General features: G+C 39.4%; 4 protein-coding genes and 1 long non-coding RNA gene across 7 annotated transcripts in view; 4 read left to right on the forward strand and 1 right to left on the reverse strand.

Annotated features, from left to right (window-relative positions):
* The window catches only part of HOXB6 (homeobox B6), a 2786-nt gene extending 462 nt beyond the window's left edge, over positions 1 to 2324 (forward strand). Inside the window, exons 1-2 of the mRNA XM_073572417.1 lie at positions 1 to 117; positions 1195 to 2324. The exon at positions 1 to 117 is cut by the window's left edge and continues 462 nt beyond it. Coding sequence (XP_073428518.1) covers positions 1 to 117; positions 1195 to 1451 — 374 coding nt within the window. The 3' untranslated portion in view covers positions 1452 to 2324. The remainder of the gene's footprint in view (positions 118 to 1194) is intronic.
* The window catches only part of LOC141086419 (uncharacterized), a 13134-nt gene extending 6377 nt beyond the window's left edge, over positions 1 to 6757 (reverse strand). For both annotated transcript variants that reach the window (XR_012231591.1, XR_012231590.1), the window contains exon 1: positions 6630 to 6757. This is a non-coding gene — a long non-coding RNA (uncharacterized lncRNA). The remainder of the gene's footprint in view (positions 1 to 6629) is intronic.
* HOXB5 (homeobox B5) lies at positions 3085 to 6247 on the forward strand. Its single transcript, XM_073572904.1, has 2 exons — positions 3085 to 3739; positions 5443 to 6247. The coding sequence occupies exons 1-2, from the start codon at positions 3274 to 3276 to the stop codon at positions 5688 to 5690; spliced, it is 714 nt and encodes a 237-aa protein (XP_073429005.1). The 5' UTR covers positions 3085 to 3273; the 3' UTR covers positions 5691 to 6247.
* A 154-nt stretch (positions 6758 to 6911) lies between the features above and the next one.
* The window catches only part of HOXB3 (homeobox B3), a 36137-nt gene continuing 21683 nt past the window's right edge, over positions 6912 to 21365 (forward strand). Inside the window, exons 1-2 of one of the 2 annotated variants that reach the window (XM_073572408.1) lie at positions 6912 to 7035; positions 20415 to 20596. The gene's annotated coding sequence lies outside the window, so the exon portion shown is untranslated. Of the gene's footprint in view, positions 7036 to 20176; positions 20597 to 21365 lie in introns of those variants that run through there. The other variant, XM_073572410.1, reaches the window with a different exon arrangement.
* Positions 14613 to 18965, forward strand: HOXB4 (homeobox B4). Its single transcript, XM_073572407.1, has 2 exons — positions 14613 to 15725; positions 16187 to 18965. Exons 1-2 carry the CDS (start codon positions 15326 to 15328, stop codon positions 16474 to 16476), a joined length of 690 nt encoding a protein of 229 aa, XP_073428508.1. The 5' UTR covers positions 14613 to 15325; the 3' UTR covers positions 16477 to 18965.

A 21365-nucleotide genomic window follows, 5' to 3' on the forward strand; every position in this document is an offset into this window, starting at 1 on the left:
GCCAGGAGCAGCGCAAACCGGACTGTGTGCACAGCAAGCTGCTGTATGAGGAGCCGGAGGACGCCAAGGGCTCCACCCCAGTGTACCCCTGGATGCAGAGGATGAACTCCTGCAACAGTAAGTGCTTCACCCGACAGCATCAGCCATAGGTGCAGCCAACTTTCCCTACAACTCTTCACTCCATCCCACTGCACCTAAGTAGCCATACATTGCAGAGTTCTGTCCTCCTTCCCATACCTTATATGTCCCACCTTGCCATCCACAGTCCCCTCCTGCTGTAAGTATGCATTATGTACATTGAATGCTTGCACTTGGATCTTAATGAGACTTTGGTGTAATGAAGCACTCCCTGCTGATACTTTAGCCCAGTGACTTATTGCCAGTTCCATAGTGGAGGAGCTCCCATCTCCTGTGTTGTTTGTGTGCTCGGTGTATGGCTGGACCTGCCGCCCATTAGTCAGAACATAAAGGGCTGCGTCCATTAATGCGCACAGCTTGTGAGGATCAATACATTTCATTATCACTTAAATGCTCGAATCTATTATTTTAACCGGTTGGAGCAAAGCAACCATTCCTTGTACATTGGTATGGCAGATAATATTGGTATTTACAGGCAGAACTTGGGAGTCACCATCATAGTCACACCCCCATTATTCTATTTGTATAGGTAGAATATGGTGCCTGCAATATCTGATTCTCCACTTTCCATCATGCTGCATAATATAGAACATACCAAACATTTACTCCTGAATATATTAAGTTCAGTTACTAAATTAATACATATAAATAAAACATGCAAACACAAACAAGAGTATATATAAACATATATATATATAAAGATGTATTCTCATTACTCATTATATATATATACATGTTGCATTCTCATTACTCATTATATATATGTACATGATGCATTCTAATTTATATAAATATTTATACATGATGCACTATCACTGCAGTATATATATATATATAGTAATGAAAATGCATTACACTCACATTTTTCCCTGTTTCTCCCTATTTACCTCTTGACAGAGTATCTGCACCCCTGAATGACCCACCAATGCCATAGACTTCCATCTTATCTACTGCCATACCACCATGCTGTACTTCTATAGTGACCATTAGAAAATAGCGATAAACAAGAGGAAGGCAGTTCCCTTTCTAACATATCTATATATCTTTTGTGATCAGGTTCAGTATTTGGGCCCAGTGGAAGAAGAGGACGACAGACCTACACAAGATACCAGACTCTGGAGCTGGAGAAGGAGTTTCACTTTAACCGTTACCTGACCAGAAGGCGCAGAATCGAAATCGCTCATTCTTTATGCCTGACTGAGCGGCAGATCAAAATCTGGTTCCAGAACAGGAGGATGAAGTGGAAAAAGGAGAGCAAACTCCTCAACTCTTCTGTGCAGAGCTCAGGAGAGGAAGAGAAAGCCGCCGAGTGACAGGCTCACACACAGCGCCATCACATGCGCCCTAATCCTTGTATCTTGAATAAATTATTATTATTGCACACAGGACTGGTAAAGAACAGATTATCTGTATTATAGCTACCTATATGTCTGACTGTCACCCCTCTGCAATCTCTGCAATACTGGAATACACTCCTCATATGGTGTGTGCGTATATATATATATATATACATACACAGATATAGTCGCATGGGAGTATTGTCTAGGTGTTCCATGCACGATTTGGCATATATTGATTATGTTGTCCAGTGTATTATTTCCATATCTACTGAAAACTGAATACTACCTAGAAAGTCATTGTGAAATGGTCTATTTTTATTATTAATAGTTTTCAGTGTGTGGTTGTTTGTTGTTTTTTTTTTTATTGTTGTTTGTTTGTTTGTTTTTTTATTCTATATCTGTAGTTGGGGGTGGCCTAGTGATCTGACCTGTCCATGACAAGGACCTCTGCTAGCTAATAATAGTGAATGGAATCAGATCTCCCCACAGTGATGTTATATTACAAGCACAAATAGTCTTATGTCTGTATTTTGTAGCTCTCCACCCCTGGGAATTCCGAGTGACCAAACATCCGTTCTCATTATAAAACACTGGCTGTGTTGCTGCACTTCCCCAACATGAGAGAGGTACAGTATTAGGGAGAATGGAGAAGTTCAGGCTCCAGCAGCTCATCGTCCTCTAATCCAATTCCCTCTGATTCTGTATGCGAGGCAGCTAGTCTGGGGATTTTATTCAATGTTGTGGACAATGAATACTTGTGGTTTATTTTCTCTGTATATTTAGCATCATGGATTCAATAACAGATTATCTGCTGGGAATAAAACATGACGTTTCTAAGAAGAATAACACAGGTCTTATTCCTTTTTTTTCTATATAAATTATAATAAAGTCTGTGGTTCATTTCTTCATTTCTTTCATATTCTAATATTCTCTATATGAATAAAACAAACGTTCTGGAAGGAACAAAGCAGCGATCCTGAGATTCCATCAGGGTTCTCTAAAAGGTCTTTATAGAAATCTCCACCTGTCATTCCATCCACAAATATCAAATATATGTTATTTCACATATATCCCACATTCCTACAATAACACTGTAAGGAAATGTGTGTAGGTTTGTGGCGATTGTTATATCTCTCCCCTAGTGAAATTTACCACAACAGTGGCTATCCAGTAGATGAATCTATAAATTGCCACATGTACATCGAGAACCGAACTTGTCTTCATGTATTTTATATTCTTTAGCCTTAATTTTTTTTCCAGACATCATTATTATAGATCTTTATAGGAACAATTGTGATGTCTAGACGCAGGAACAAGCGACTCTGACCCTCGTCTTAGCTTTTAACATATAATTCTTCCTAATTATATTAAAAGTGATAGGTATATTATCATTAAGACATTAAAATATAAAAGAGGAGCCCTTAATGGGTTATTTTCTGGGTGTGTTCACCCTCTGCAATGCCCCGTCTGCCCGGTAGGTGGCGCGGTCTGCCAACAGGCAGAGCTCAGCTTCCCAATGATTTTTTTTTTTGTTGGAAGCTGTACATTGACTTGGGCCTAACGATTCTCAGATCGTCATTATTTGTAACCATAGAGCATGAATTACCTCTTGAGGTCATCAGTGAGAATTTACGACTGGTCAACAAAAGCACGTGATTTCCAAACGCACTCACACCCCCATATTTGGCCGCATACATAGCAAAAACGGAGTACAGTGCATTGCTATAATTCATGAATACATCATAAATCGTGAGTCGCGGGGTGAGCCACAAATCAAGCCTCCAAATTCACCTAAATGAGTTCCTACTTTGTGAACTCGTTCTCAGGGCGCTATTCTAATGGCCCCGACTACCATGGGTTAAATTATGGCACCGGCAGCAGCAGCAATGTGAACGGCTCGTACAGGGAGGCGAGCAGCATGCAGCCCACCTCTTATGGTGCCTACAACTACAATGGCATGGACCTGAGCGTGAGCCGGGGGGGCCAGCACTATGGAGACGGCACCTTCCCGGCCCAGGAGAGCGGCTACAGAGCCCCCTCCAGCTGCCCAGAGGCCAAGAGCGAGCAGCTCCCCCCAGAGCCGACCACCTTCCCAGAGGCAGAGGAGACCAGTGCGTCCTCGGACCCCGAGGAAACCGCCCCAAGAGGAGGCAGCAGCGCTCCCCGGACACAGCAAGAGTGCAGCCCCCCCGGAGCGACCGCTGCAGACGGGCAGACCCCACAGATCTTCCCCTGGATGAGGAAGCTGCACATCAATCACGGTACCGTGCTTTTCTTTATTTCCAATTTCACAGGGGCGAGGAGAGGAAAGCCGCCGTCCGTGCAGCTCCTCGCCCTTGGTGCCCCGTGCTCCATGGCACGGTGATGGCACCGTGTACGAGCAGACGGCTGTCATACGTCGCACAGAGCAGGGATCGGCTGGATAGTGGATACCCACAATGGTCAATCTCCGAGCTGCTCTAGGAAATGGCTCAGAAACTTGCGCAGAATGGAGGTTGTTCCGGGTCTGATGTTACACAGTGAGGCCAAGTGATAGCACCAACGCTAAAGAGAGGAGTGACAGCAGGGAGAATGGGCGACACCGACCTGTGGGTGACAGGGAAAAGAGGGGCGAAATGTGGGATCACTCAGCTTTGTGGAGGGCAATAACAAGTTAAGAGTAGGGAAGGAACAAATTTGTGGGGGGAAATATTTAGGGTAGCAAAGTTTGTATTATAGATTTGTGGGGGGGGCAGTTGTATTGTACATTTGTGAGGGTCTGTAGTATTGAATATTTGTGGGGACATTTATATTATTAGATTTGTGGGGGGCAGTTGTATTGTATATTTGTGGGGACAGTTGTATTATATATTTGTGGGGGGCAGTTGTATTGTAGATTTGTGGGGATCAGTCGTATTGTAGATTTGTGGGGCAGTTATATTGTTAGATTTTGGGGGAGCAGTTGTAGATTTGTGGGGGCTGTTGTATTGAATATTTGTGGGGGCAGTTTTATCGTTAGATTTGTGGGGGGCAGCTGTATTATATATTTGTGGGGGGCAGTTGTAGATTTGTGAGGGGCAGTTGTATTGTAGATTTGTGGGGGGGCAGTTGTAGATTTGTGGGGGGCAGTTGTATTATACATTTGTGGGGGCAGTTGTATTGAATATTTGTGGGGGCAGTTTTATCATTAGATTTGTAGGGGGCAGTTGTAGATTTGTGAGAGGCAGTTGTATTGTAGATTTGTGGGGGCAGTTGTATTGTACATTTGTGGGGGGCAGTTGTATTGAATATTTGTGGGGGGTTTTATCGTTAGATTTGTAGGGGGCAGTTGTAGATTTGTGAGGGGCAGTTGTATTGTAGATTTGTGGGGGGCAGTTGTAGATTTGTGGGGGCAGTTGTATTGTACATTTGTGGGGGGCAGTTGTATTGAATATTTGTTGGGGCAGTTTTATCGTTAGATTTGTAGGGCGCAGTTGTAGATTTGTGGGGGCAGTTTTATTGTACATTTGTGGGGGGCAGTTGTATTGAATATTTGTGGGGGTTTTATCGTTAGATTTGTAGGGGGCAGTTGTAGATTTGTGAGGGGCAGTTGTATTGTAGATTTGTGGGGGGCAGTTGATAAAGTAATGTAGATTTATTTCTAGTGACCGAAACAATAAGGTCTGTTTTAGAAAATTAATGGAAAGGACACTGGGACGACAGAAGAAAGAATAGAGACATTTCATAATTAAAACAATATCATTTGTAAGTGGGGGACAACAGTGGGTCCTTTGCAAATTTCAAGTGTACGAGAAGTGGAAAGAAAAGACAGTATAAAAAGGTTATTGGAGAGCATAGATTTGATAGTAATAATGACGGCAAAGGCAGAGCAGAAAAGTAAGGGGCATAAAGTGTGAGAGTAAAATGGGCTTGTAGGAGCCAGCAGTGTGCACAGGTGGGTAATGACAAACTCGTCCAATTATTAACCCCTTTCCTCACCATGCAGATATGACAGGTCCGGATGGGAAGAGGGCGAGGACAGCCTACACCCGCTATCAGACCCTGGAACTAGAGAAGGAGTTCCATTTTAACAGATACCTGACCCGCAGGAGACGCATAGAAATCGCACATGCATTGTGTCTATCCGAGCGCCAGATCAAGATCTGGTTCCAAAACCGGAGGATGAAATGGAAAAAAGATAACAAGCTGAAGAGTCTGAGCTTGGCCACAGCTGGCAGCGCTTTCCAGCCCTGACGAGTGGAGGCGACAATGCCAGGACTGCACCCCTCATCTTGGACACTTGCTGGGCACCTCCAGGAGGACAATGGTGGCTCCTGCCCAGGATTCCTCTCATCCTCTCCCCATTTCTAGCTGTGGACAGTCGCCGTGTCGTTCAGTGTTTGTGACTGTAAGAAGCTGCTGCTTTGTATGGATTACATGGCATGTTCATCCAGATCCTCAGTGTTGTAACTTATTTATAATTAATGATAATATTAATAGTAATAATAAAACAGAACGTTGGTGATTGGTTTACATGTCTCATTCTTTTCCAGGACAGGTAGACTTTATTGATGCACTAAACCCCCTTTGTATAAATTTCAGTGTCAGCTCTGTGTTCTTGCTTGATAGTTTTTGTGTCTGTCAAATATTGTTATGTTGTTCCAAAGCCCCTCTCCCAGCAGTAAGTGTTGGGGCAGTGAGTGACAGGTTGGGTTTTGTCTATTACCGGTACCTGTATTGTCTATCTGCCCTGGGGATTTGCCAAACCATTGTTGTATTTGTACTCATATTAAAAAGAAATGTTTCTCTTATTTGTCAGAGGTGTCTTGTCTGTTCCCTACTTTTCCTTGTCGTGCATTGTATTTTTTTGATCGCCTCAGTGTAAGGATACAATTATATGTATACCTTATGTGTCTAATGTCAATGTAAATATTTATATAGAACAAGTACTACTTAGAAGGAGGTCAAATAAATATTTATCGTCAAGATCAATCGAATAGATTTGCCTAGTGATGGAAAAGTTATAAAAAAAAAAGTTTCTGAAAACTTCCCAAACTATCAAAGCACTTTCACTCCACCCTTGCACATATTGAGAAACTCTCTGGTCACACATCCAAAACACAAGATGCTCAATAAGTTTATGTAACAACTCGTAAAAATCAAGTGTGAGATGATCAGAGATGATCCACTTACCCCAGTTCTGCTGGGCCTGCTGGGCGAGCTAAGGGCAGCCTCACATCCCAATCCCTATTGCTATTTTAGTAGAGGCAAACTACACCCAAAGTAGGTATGACATTTCCATGTCAAATGGGTAAGGTTTTATCTAGAAGTTAGATCGTAAAAATGGCCCAGACCTCAGACAGATACCCCCTCACTGGCTCTCAAAAGTCACGTGAGCTCCATAAACTTAGGTTTATGGTTTTAGGGAGTTGACAATGTACAATATATTTCACATTCTCCACAATGTTAAGTGACAGTTTAACTGGCTTGTGAGGGACGCAGGCTGGGAGGATTGCAGCAGATGAGCTGCTACAGGGACTGACACACACACTGCAGCTTCCCTGCTCAGAGCACAGGATCCAGGAGCTGGAGGCAAAAAGTAAGTTTCATCTATATATACACCAGATATTTATACTAATGTCACTATATTATATTTGCTGCAAAGCTTACACGTGTGTAACGCAATGGAGCAAATATTCAAAAGGAGGCATCGTGATTAATGACACCACTGAAGGCAGAATTGTCTCACAGTGTGTGGATCGCTTGCTGACATGACGACGATCGATCGATCAGATTGCATGCACAATATGTAGATAAAGTGTTATTCAATGGAAGCTGCTATGGCATAAATAGTTAATTCTAAATAAAAGTAATGTATTGTCGCAGATAAATAATAATTAGATAGATAGATAGATAGATAGATAGATAGATAGATAGATAGATAGATAGATATGTGGGATAGATAGACAGACAGACAGACAGACAGACAGACAGACAGACAGACAGACAGATAGATAGATAGATAGATAGATAGATAGAGATATGGGATAGAGAGATAGAGATATGGGATAGAGAGATAGATAGATAGAGTGTTATTCAATAGAAGCTGCTAAGGCATAAATAGTTAATTCTAAACATAAACAATGTTATTGCAAAAAAAGTAATGTATTGTTGCAGATAAATAATAAGGAGATAGATAGATAGATAGATAGATAGATAGATAGATAGATAGAAGATGTGGTAGCTTCTATTGTGTCCTGTATTTGTGTGTCAAACACTATCATCCTTTTCTTATAACTGTATACCATACAATCATCTATAAATACTTCAGTTGATAAAATCGTTTGCTATAATAGATAATAAATATTTTTGATATATTGATAAGATGTGAAAGATTTGGACTGGAGTAAAACATTAGATGACTACATGTTGATAAGGAATTTACAGTAAGTAGCAGATGCAGCATCTGTTGTGGCTTCAATAGTGTTCTTGAAGTTCACCTCACTATGTGTCAAGAGAAATGGATTTAGTAGTGAATTACAGATGACGAATCGTCTCTGGGAGTCGTTTAGCGAGTCAAATTACAATAGGAATACTGTGCTGAAATCGGTGGATGAATCGCGTTTCTTGCATTCACTTTTTATGTGTTTACAGTTTAGTTGAATACACTGAAATTACAATTCTCTATTGAAGATCCCAATCACCCTGACTGCAGATGATTGCGGCAGAGATTGCACAATGAGGGGAGTCTGGGGGAGGAGGGCTGCAGATCTGGAGGTGCACTGCTCCATGAGGATGGAGGGCTGTAGAATAAACAGGAAAGCGGGGATATGGCTGCACAGACACAAATGGCTGACACTGGGTTACTGTTTGTTTCAACTTTTGTTCTTCACAGATTTAAATATGTCCAAATAAATGTGATTTATTTTATAGCCGTGAAGAGATATAATCCTACAAAATAAATTCTCACAGACTGTGTCTTGTAGAAATGTGTGTGTATGTGTGTCTGAATTATTAGTGTGTGTGTATACAAACACACCCACATATATACTATATCTATCTATCTATCCCTCTAGCCCATACCTAATATCTATCATCTATCTCCTATCTATCTATCTATCTATCTATCTATCTATCTATCTATCCCATATCTATCTTTCTCCTATCTATCTATCTATCTATCTATCTATCTATCTATCTATCTATCTATCCATCCCATATCTATCTTTCTCCTATCTATCTATCTATCTATCTATCTATCTCATATCTATCTATCCCATATCTATCTATCTATCTATCTATCTATCTATCCCATATCTATCTATCTATCTATCTATCTATCTATCTATCCCATATCTATCTTTCTCCTATCTATCTATCTATCTATCTATCTATCTATCTATCTATCTATCTCATATCTATCTATCCCATATCTATCTATCTATCTATCTATCTATCTATCTATCCCATATCTATCTATCTATCTATCTATCTATCTACCTATCCCATATTTCTCTATCGCATATCTATCTATCTATCTATCTCATATCTATCTATCCATCCATCTATCTATCTATCAATCTATCTATCTATCTATCTATCTATCTATCTATCGCATATCTATCTATCTATCTATCTATCCCATATCTATTTATCCCATATTTCTCTATTGCATATCTATCTATCTATCTCATATCTATCTATCATCCATCTATCTATCTATCTATCAATCTATCTATCTATCTATCTATCTATCTATCTATCTATCGCATATCTATCTATCCCATATCTATCTATCTATCTATCCCATATTTCTCTATCGCATATCTATCTATCTATCTCATATCTATCTATCTATCTATCTATCTATCCATCTATCTATCTATCTATCTATCTATCTATCTATCTATCTATCTATCTATCTATCTATCTATCTATCTATCTCTTTCCCATATCTAACTACTGTATCTAGCCTGTGTGTGTCAGAATTATTGTTGTTTGTGTGTGCACATATATCTATCTAAACTATCTATTCCTCTTTCTTTCCCTCTCTCTTTTTTATTTCTTTCTCTTTTTTTGTCTATTGAATTCGTTTTCCTTTTACATTTTTGTTTAGCTTACATCTGATTTATATACTTAAAACTATTATTTGCATTAGTAATAAATATTTATCTAAATTCTAAAGAATATTCCAGGGGACTGCAGTAGTGGGCACAGTGTGTCACCGCTGCTGCAGCAGATCTTTGCACTTTTCACCCCACGATCTGCCTGTTGTACCCTGAACCCTTCTTCACCTTTCCTCGATCATCATTCTGCTGAGAATTAACGTTTCTATAATTACCAAACTATCCTTTTTCCTCTTAATGCGGGGAAGTTTGTGGAGTGAAATGTTTTATTTGCTGGTAAGTAAGTAGGTGATGGAAATCTGCTAAGCGATTTAATTAGGAATATCAAATGAAAAGCAAAGGGGCACAAATGAGCTGAAAAAGCGCAGCTATTCTAAACGATTAAATCGCCATTTTGGCAGGATAATGGGGTTTGCATTCTGAATAGGAGAAGCCTTACAGACTCCATCAATTATTCATAGAGAGAGGGATCATTGCGAGGTCAGCAGTCTGGTGCAGAGAACAGAACCAAGCAGAGCTCAGAGTGTCGGGAATGGCTGCCGCAAGGGTCACTGTCCAGGAGCCAATGCAGGACACTCACTATACATGATACTAGATGAATTCTAATAATACATGTAGTTATCAGGACAACGAATGCATGACTGTCGGGTATGTGCATTCCTGTGGATCAGTGCAATAGCAACATGTATCCCTCTCTTCTAAAGTCCAGATCAGACAAAGGAATAGTCAAAAAAATCTGCAGATTTGCACTGATTATACTGTATATACACAAGAAGAGGGGCGAAGTTCATTGCAGTCAGGGTAATTATGTCTGCAGATTCAGTGACCTGCAGTACCCATGAATGGCCAGCAGAGCCCGCTTTAGACCAGGTTCACAGACAGTTTATGGTCATAAATACAATGACGGCCCTGCTGATGTCAATGCCTAAAAAAAAAAAAATCCTAAATCTTTTCTTATCCATGCTATATGGTATATCTATGATGCTATATAAAAATACTTTGGATCAGTAAAATGTATGCATTTGATTTGGAAAACAATATTATCATGAGCTTGTATGGGTGATATATTTGCCTATTACAGCTCTTTATGCTGCAGTTTATTATTTGATTTACTGACAATTACTAAAAATAAAATTTAAATAAATATTACATAAAAGAAAAAGAGAAAGAGACGAAGTTAAACACAGTCCGTCTGCTGCAGCCCCAGGGCAACCTGACAGGGCTTGTTAGTACCATATCATGGTCCTTGGGGTCAAGAAGTGGAAGGGTCAAAAGTTTACCCATGTAATTCACTGGTGCCCAGATATATGGATCCACTGCACTTACAGCAGATCTCTGATTCTTCTGTAGAAAGCACATGGACTCACCGAATACAGCAGGGAATGCTGATCTCATACCTATTACACTAATATGCTCTTTCAATCACATTAATAGTGGATATAACTAGATATATGTATGTATAGTAAGTATATAAATGTCATTTAAACGAATGGTGCCTGCCAATTGATGTTATCGCATAGTATGCTGGTTACCACTGGATGCACATGTGCGCTGGGTGTACACATTTACTGTGGGAGAGCCCACTATGTTATAACCTCAATAGGCAGTCATTCCTATAAATACAGATCAATATATATATATATATATATATATATATATATATATATACACTGCTCAAAAGAAATAAAGAGAACACATCCTAGATATCACTGAATGACAAGTTCCAGTTGCAAATCTTTATTCATTACACATGTAATGCATTGAGAGCAATCAAACATAAAAATGATTATTATAAATTAAAATTAATATCCCATGAAGTGAGATTGACTTGGAGTTAAATTGTGTTGTTTAAGCGTTCCCTTTATTTTTTTGAACAGTGTGTATATATATATATATATATATATATATATATATATATAAACAATGGTGGGCACATTCTCAGAGGTAAAAAGGCTGCTTGGATACTGTGTCTACTCTTGGCAAAACACATGTGGGTATATTCTCATGGAGGAGTGAAATGCCAGGTCAGGAGAACCCCGACATTCAACGACCCTTAATGCCAATATTTTTACTATACTATTACCAATAACAATTACCAACAACAGTGATATTAAAGTATCAGTCGTGATACTGTAATAAAAGAAAAGGTTTAAAAATATGTACAAATTACTAATTCCTCTCAGAGAAAATGTTTGAAGTCTTCATTTATAAATGACAATAATAAGAGACCTTTCAGGACAAAGAAGAAAGAGAAAAGCTTTGTTTTTATTCTAAAATGTATTGAACTTTGGAATAATTTGGACTAGAAAGTAAACAACAATAAAAATAATACTGCAGATAAAATTGAAGCAAAAGATAATTATTGCTATGATTTCCTGCTCTAGTCTTAACATGCATTGTAATGATCATATTATTATCGTATTTTATTTTAGTATTAGTTTAGTATTTATTTTGAATATTATTGACAATGATAACAAACACCCTGAGGGCTACATAGGATGAAATTAGGAAAGCACTAAAGTGCTAAACTGTAACATTATATTATTCATATTGTGAAAATCCACTCTATCATAACACGTAGAAAATATAATGTATGTAATAATAAAGGACGACTAAACTGTAAGATTTCTTTATCCTAGCTATGTAGTGTGTTCCCAAACTTATCCCACTGAACAACACCTAATTGTTTGCTATTAAAAATATATATTTTCTAATGTTCTGGGTATATGTGTGTATGTGCCATCAAAGTGCATTGTGAGTGCAGAAAACTGTAACCATATACTATACTTCTATGTGTGTGTCTGCATGTGTATATGTGTCTACATGTACATATTTATATATACTGATGTGTATGTATATACATATTCAGACACACACATATATGTGTATATACTTGTATGCATGTGTATATGTGTCTACATGTACATATTTATATATGCTGATGTGTATCTATATACATATTCAGACACACACATATATGTGTATATACTTGTATGCATGTGTATATGTGTCTACATGTACATATTTATATATGCTGATGTGTATCTATATACATATTCAGACACACACATATATGTGTATATACTTGTATATGTATACAAGTGTGAGTCTGAATATATGTACATACTCATAAGTGTATATACACTTATGCATAGGACATACATTTACATGTGTATAATAAATAAAAGCATATGTATGTATATATATGTGTGTGTGTGTGTATATATATACACACACACACACACAGGTTTGTGAAGAATCAGTGATTGCATTTTCTGGCACATTGTATACAGTTACATTCTTGTCTTCCATCCTCACGTTCTATAGCTGGGAGCACAGTGCAGGGGGGCTGTGATGAGCTGTATATCCCGATATATCGCGATATACACATGTGCATGTATGTGCTGCTGATTGCTGGCTGTGTGCAGTGGGAGAGGCCAGCACAGGGTGAATCGCAGGTCACAGCTTGCTGTAACTATATGAAAATGCCCTCGGCCATCACACACCACGCCTCGCTGTTTAACAAAGACTGACAAACTATGAGATTAATATCCCCCCCCCCCAAAAAAAAAAAAACAACAACTGGGGATCTGTGTTTCTAATGGGCTCATAAGACCCCAGTGCCGGACCGCACCAAGGAGCAGAGCCCTGTACTGCGCTGCCCCAGCAGAAGGACCACAGGCTTGTTTCTACCGTCATCTAATATTTCACTCTATGGAAGAAAGCAAAACCTACAGGAAGAGGCCAGAAGTGATCAAGGTATGTGGTCATGGCAGGGAGGGGGCGCAGCAGGGGGTGGGAGTCACACAGGTAGCATGGGCATGTAGGCACATGGCGTGTGCCCCAGATAGGAAGGCAGAGCCTCAGAGTAATGACGGAGAGTAGTCACAGGATTATCTGCCAAACAAAAAAGGAAGATCCTATGGGTAGTGTTCCTATAAGCAACCATTACAGAAATAGGCAAGGGGCCTAGTGTCTGCAATGAAAAAGTACAGTATCAGAGGCTATGCAGTTCATATTCTTACATTAATCCTAGGTAGCATAATGTGTACAAAAGAAGGATAGGCAGATATAGAAATATCTATCTATCTATATATAATGGATGGATAGATATGAGATAGATACATATATAGATATATATAATACTGCTTGTATTACTGTGTTTATACATTTGAATGTAAAGAATAAAACATTTTTCGTTTTAGCGAAGCGTTGCATTTACAGATATATTATAATCTGTGCGTTAAATATAAAAAATCACAATGGACAATGTGTGTTCTATTAGTAAATAGGACAAACGCCGTTTTAAGAAAGCTATTGGACATTTGTTGTTGTAGCTTTTTTTCTATAGCTTGATATTTAGGTTTCTTATTATGATGCAATACACCTAGCTGGCAGTGTAATACCTGTGAGTTGGTGATAGCGCCTTTAGTGAGTAAGTTCTGGAAGTTTGATCATGGCATTTGTGACACCAGAGGACACGGTACTGTATGCATTGTAATGATTGCACAGCGTTAACGTTTCACCTTTTGTTTTCTTCTATTTTGGGCTTGATTTTGGCACTCCAGATCCTTGTGTAAATCATGCGTCGTCTGCTATTGATAACCACAGACTGTGTAATTTTTGGGCTCTCAGAGCTAATTTACTGATTGTATATGAAGTATCAGCTGTAAAGTCTGTGTATACTCATGATATGATTTTACCCGGCAGATATATTTATGATGTGAACTCCCTTCACGTTTCCACTGTAACTACCTGGAGACACCTCGTTATTTATGGCATAATGTGTATCTGAGTTTTTTTTATTATTGTTGTTATTATTATTAATGCCTATATGTTTTATGCTTTGAATATTATCACTATTTGTCGCTGGTGCTACAATAATGTTATTTGCGGTTTGGGAGTTCCCTTATCCTAATTCTGCACTGAATTTGCCAGAAACCAAGGAGAAGATTATGTCTGTCTTCTGTATGTACCCTGTAGATCCGAATTTGTGTGAGGACAATCATTTCACAAATTCGTGTCTGGGGGGATATGCAGTTGACATAAACGCTACAGGACAGACGCGTATTACATGCGGTTTGTTAGCTTGAACTTGTTTTTTGCCTGTTGAGAATTCTCCAAAAACTTTAATCATGACTCAGTGATACCATAATTCATTGCTATCATCCGACAACATTCATTTGCTGTTTGTTCGTTCTGTTTCTCCCCGACTGTGCTCCAGTGACTTGCGATAAGCAATTTAATAATGCGCCTAAATGGAATTTAGTAAAGCAAGTATCCCGAATTAGTTGATGAATTTTCTATCGATCCATGGCAGGACGTATTTGTCTCTGCCAGTCTCTGCTAACCCTGGTGTCTGCAGACAGCCCAGTCCGCCGACTGCTGCCACAATCTGGGTTTTCACTTTCAAGGAAGATTTTCTAATAGTCAGAGCCTTTTATTTTGGAGAATGATGCCGGCAATGGAGGAGGGCTGCGCTGCTAGAATCCATGGCCCCCTGTATCTTAGCTCTACAAGCTGTCTCCATCAGAGGGGGTGGGCTTTTTCTTTGTAGGGGGGGGGGGGGGTAACCTGCCTGCGCTATGGAGCACGTTTCCTTATCCGGGGATGGTGGGGACATTTCCATTGGCTCTGGGTGTCACATGCAGACTCAACTTTGTTCACTTGACAGTAAGTAGGAGGGTTTTAAGAAACAGGAACACGAGCAGGACTACAGGAATAAATTGTACATGGGTTTTTGGGTCAAATTCAAACAAATAAATGGCCATGAGTTCGTTTTTGATCAGCTCAAATTATGTGGACCCCAAATTTCCACCGTGCGAGGAATATTCCCACAGTGATTACCTCCCTAGCTCCTCTCCAGAGTACTACTGCAGCCAGAAGAAAGAGAGCAGCTTCCAGCATGGGGCGACCTACCCCCGATCTGCCTGCACCAGCCACCAGTACTCCTGCCAAGGCTCCGGGCGGCCAGCTTCATCCATGGTGTCTCCCCGGACTGTCCCCCAAGCTGGACTCCTTGCTGAAGACGATCATCAGAGGCAGAAGACCCCCATCGCCAGGTCCCCTCCGTCCTGCAGCCAGCTTGAGCAGAAGCCCCCAGAACCCTCCAGCGAGACCCCAGTGGTGTACCCCTGGATGAAGAAGGCGCACCTCTCTACTGGTAAGTGCGCCACTTGCCTCAGCTAGAAGCCAGCTCTTGCTGTGTCCTTTTAGATTTACGACCTCCTGTTTGCAGGGCAGTATAATTACATCCTCCATAAATTTTTATGACTCTGCTTGGCCAACTGCCTTTGAAGTAGACTTTACCATCCTCCTCAAATTTCTCTAAAGCCTTTTTTTTAGTGTTGTGGACTTTCCTGCATTAAGGTTTTATGTTATTTCTAATTTGTGTTTAAGTGGCAGATAGGGTAAACTTTCACTGCATCCTGTCACTTTAACGTGGTGCTGTTACAACTTCATAGCTGGCATGTAGCAACTAGGAGTCAGGGATCAGTCCTGCATAACTGATAGCAACTGCACAACTTTATTTGTATTTATTACTATTATTTATTTGCCATTTATTCTTATGAGCTTTTATGGCCGCCATTATCAGAGCTTGTGTTGTGTTTGGTTCTTTTGCAGTCAATGCTCCTTTTCCTGGCGCCGAAGCCAAGCGCTCCCGCACCGCCTACACCCGGCAGCAGGTGCTGGAGCTGGAGAAGGAGTTCCACTACAACCGCTACCTGGCCCGCAGGCGCAGGGTGGAAATTGCGCACACTTTGCACCTTTCTGAGCGTCAGATCAAGATCTGGTTCCAAAACAGGAGGATGAAATGGAAAAAAGATCATAAACTTCCAAATACTAAAATCAGATCTAATCCCCCCTCAAGGGGGGAGCAGAGCCAGGACAAAGCTTCACCGACCTGTCCCTAAAACCTCCAGCTCAGATCTGTTATTTATATAAAATGAGAAGACTTGGCTTTTGTTCCTTTGCTCATTCAGGAGAAGCCAGTAGATAGATTTCAGATTTGGAGAAGATAGATCTATGTTTCATCTTTAATCACGCCAAACTCTGCTCCATTTGTCATGTTTACATTGCGGCACAAAGGATGAAGGGAGCTTGACAGAACCGACGCTCACTTTAATAAATGAGGCTCCTTGTTCTTGGGGAACTGGATTTTCTCTGGCGTTGTGTTATTCCAGCGGGACACTGAGTGTTGCTGGTGACGTCCACGTACGGCACACTTTATACTTGGACTGGTTCTCGTCTTATGATTGCGGATTAATAGTTAAAGCAACTTCCAGTCTCTTCCTTGGTGCCCAGTAGGGGATATGGCAACAGTACAAGTACAGGGTCTATAAAGGAGTCTACAGCAGACAGTCCACCTAGTCCCACATGTAGACAGTCTATAGTAGACAGTCCACCTAGTCCCACATGTATATAGTCTATAGCAGAGAGTCCACCTAGTCCCACATGTATATAGTCTATAGTAGACAGTCCACCTAGTCCCACATGTATATAGTCTATAGTAGACAGTCCACCTAGTCCCACATGTATATAGTCTATAGCAGACAGTCCACCTAGTCCCACATGTATATATATATAGTCTATAGCAGAGTCCACCTAGACCCACATGTATATAGTCTATAGTAGACAGTCCACCTAGTCCCACATGTATATAGTCTATAGTAGACAGTCCACCTAGTCCCACATGTATATAGTCTATAGCAGACAGTCCACCTAGTCCCACATGTATATAGTCTATAGCAGACAGTCCACCTAGTCCCACATGTATATAGTCTATAGCAGACAGTCCACCTAGTCCCACATGTATATACTCTATAGCAGACAGTCCACCTAGTCCCACATGTATATACTCTATAGCAGACAGTCCACCTAGTCCCACATGTATATAGTCTATAGCAGACAGTCCACCTAGTCCCACATGTATATACTCTATAGCAGACAGTCCATCTAGTCCCACATGTATATAGTCTATAGCAGAGAGTCCACCTAGTCCCACATGTATATAGTCTATAGCAGACAGTCCGCCTAGTCCCACATGTATATAGTCTATAGCAGACAGTCCACCTAGTCCCACATGTATATAGTCTATAGCAGACAGTCCACCTAGTCCCACATGTATATAGTCTATAGCAGACAGTCCACCTAGTCCCACATGTATATAGTCTATAGCAGACAGTCCACCTAGTCCCACATGTAGACAGTCTATAGTAGACAGTCCACCTAGTCCCACATGTATATAGTCTATAGCAGACAGTCCACCTAGTCCCACATGTATATACTCTACAGCAGACAGTCCACCTAGTCCCACATGTATATAGTCTATAGCAGACAGTCAACCTAGTCCCACATGTAGACAGTCTATAGTAGACAGTCCACCTAGTCCCACATGTATATAGTCTATAGCAGACAGTCCACCTAGTCCCACATGTATATACTCTACAGCAGACAGTCCACCTAGTCCCACATGTATATAGTCTATACCAGAGAGTCCACCTAGACCCACATGTATATAGTCTATAGCAGACAGTCCACCTAGTCCCACATGTAGACAGTCTATAGTAGACAGTCCACCTAGTCCCACATGTATATAGTCTATAGCAGACAGTCCACCTAGTCCCACATGTAGACAGTCTATAGTAGACAGCCCACCTAGTCCCACATGTATATAGTCTATAGCAGACAGTCCACCTAGTACCACATGTATATACTCTATAGCAGACAGGCCACCTAGTCCCACATGTATATAGTCTATAGAAGAATAGAAGAGAGTCCACCTAGTCCCACATGTATTTACTCTATAGCAGACAGTCCACCTAGTCCCACATGTATATAGTCTATAGCAGACAGTCCACCTACTCCCACATGCATATACTATGTAGCTATGTAGCAGACAGACTACCTAGTCCCACATGTATATAGTCTATAGCAGACAGTCCACATAGTCCCACATGTATATAGTCTATAGCAGACAGTCCACCTAGTCCCACATGTATATACTCTATAGAAGAATAGAAGACAATCCACCTAGTCCCACATGTATATACTCTATAGCAGACAGTCCACCTAGTCCCACATGTATATACTCTATAGCAGACAGTCCACCTAGTCCCACATGTATATAGTCTATAGAAGAATAGAAGAGAGTCCACCTAGTCCCACATGTATTTACTCTATAGCAGACAGTCCACCTAGTCCACATGTATATAGTCTATAGCAGACAGTCCACCTACTCCCACATGCATATACTATGTAGCTATGTAGCAGACAGGCTACCTAGTCCCACATGTATATACTGCAGGGTGCATCCATCCCTCCCTCATTGCTTTTGCTGTGAAATCCTCCCCCTTGATGATTGTAAATAGTCTATAAATAAATATTTTTTTTCTGCCGTGAATATCTCTGTGTTATGTGTGCTTGGTTAACATGGCAGCTCCCTGGTTATGCCTGCAGGCCGACTTATCTGTAAGTACTGTTTATCTTCTACATTACATCTTATTTGCTTTACTCACTGTAACACCACTCTGTAATGACTGGCAAATAGCACTTAAGGGAAGATGAAGGTTTATGTTACACTTAAGACACTTTGGACAGTCAGCACAAGAAGATTCTGCCTCTAAAAATCACCCTGTTCCTTAATACGTGTATTTTTTCTATTATTCTTTTATTTAAGTTTTTATTCTTTTTTTTCACAGATGTTTCTCAGTGTTTCCAGGTTTTTCCTGTGCGTTTTTTTTTATTACAAAGGATCTTGGCCACTGCAATAGCTCAAACCCTGACAAGCAAATAGATAATCAACAAGACAAATGGGTTCCTTTGTGAGACGTGGCCTTGTATTAATTTTCATTTTCGTCCTCTCTTACTGGTTTTCATTTATGGACTAAATATAATATTTACTATTGGTCTCTTTTTCTTTCTATAGTCAGGTATTGTGCTTGCTTCACCAATTGTTGTTACAATTGTTTATATATATAATGTATATACATATATCACATCATACAATACATTATATATCTTTTTTATTTATGTGTGTTCATATATATATTTATATATACATCACAGAATACATTATGTATAATATTTTTTCTTTATATATATATATGTATATATATATATATATATATATAAACGTGTATTAATTTGTATGACTATCATTGAAGGTTATTTAATTTCCAATAGATTAAATAATATAAAACACACATATTATGTATATTATATAATCGATTAAAATGATGAATTAAACCTATTGATTTCTATTTTGTTAATAATACAAGTATGAATATTAAAATGATAATGTTCAATTATATAATAATAATGATAATAATAATAAATAATAATAATAATAAATAATTATTGTAGCACAATATACCAGTATACGAACATGTCTCGAGTCCATACAAAACAGGAATTTGAATGTGTTATATGCAGAATTTACATTAAGATGTATCTTTTCGGAGTAGATAATTTATAAATATTTAGATCATAGTATGATTGTTATCAAGTGAATCTAGAATTACTTGAAGGGTCTCTCCCTGTAAACTGCCTTTTGGATTAACACATATTCAAATTTCCCTAACCCTGTAGCCCGCATTATTTCAAGTAAAAGAAAGTGTACATCTGGCGCAGTCCCTCAATATATTTCCCATTTTCTTCCCTTGTGAGAATGAAATAAAAGATGGTCTTTCTGATGAGCAGAATGGTCAGTGAGCATCCCTTTCTGTTGAATGTGAGGCTCACAACCATTATTTGTAGACACAGTCCAAGAAAAATGTGAGAATTATGCAGAATAATCATTAATCACTCCTAAAAAAAAAAATCCTTACCCAGTGTCTTTGTTATTGAACAGCAAATCTGTGTGGACCTTCTGTTGGGAGAAAAAAAAAAAGGTGAAGGCGTCCCTGGATCCTCAAGAGAGAGACACAAGCAACCAGGGAGGGTTTTTTTTTTCTGTTTTTATACGTTGGAAAAGTTCTGCAAACATGGCCTGGAAATTCGAAGTTGGGAGAGCAGATTCCAGGATCGCTGAAGGTAACATAGCTGTGTCAAGCTGCTGCATTTTATTACTTTATTACCTCCTGTCACTTGTGTGGCTCAGCACACCCCCCCAAGCCCTCCCTTTGAAGTTTCTTTGATCACAACCTAAATTTTTAAGGAGAAAGTTGCTCTTCTGTGGGTGCATGTCTTCAATCAGGCTGCAGTGTGGAGAAGGACACATATGTAGGCCTGATATTTGTCTCATGGCATAGCGCCCATAAATAGACGAATATATATATATATATGTGTGTGTGTTATATAACTATTTAATTGATATTGCTGTTTCATACGAAGATTTATAGCAGTTACTCACTTTATAGAATTTAGTACTTTGTAGAATATACAGCTCTTCAAAAATTCTGCACAAGCTGTATATATATGTATATATAGTATATGGGTGTGAAGATATTTTGTAGATAACTACATTCTACAAACACGACTAATATCAATATCACCATGTACTATATACTACATATATATTACATTTATATATAGATTTACATGTACATATATATATATATATACATTTATTAAATTTTGCATATATATATATATATATATATATATATATATGCAATAAAGCAGCTCCACAAATGCATATAGTGGGTGCCAGAATTCACAAACAAGTGTCCAATTGTTGTAGCCCCTAAAAATAGAGGCCTGAAAAGGGTTCTGAAAGGCGAACGTTACTGCCGGGCTGAATACAGGCCACAATTTTTGTATTAATCTTGGAATCTTGGATAGCGGCCTCTATATACATATA

This window comes from Dendrobates tinctorius, unplaced genomic scaffold (genome assembly GCF_039654945.1).
Source record: "Dendrobates tinctorius isolate UK_male_01 unplaced genomic scaffold, ASM3965494v1 ptg000032l, whole genome shotgun sequence".
Taxonomy (NCBI): domain Eukaryota; kingdom Metazoa; phylum Chordata; class Amphibia; order Anura; family Dendrobatidae; genus Dendrobates; species Dendrobates tinctorius.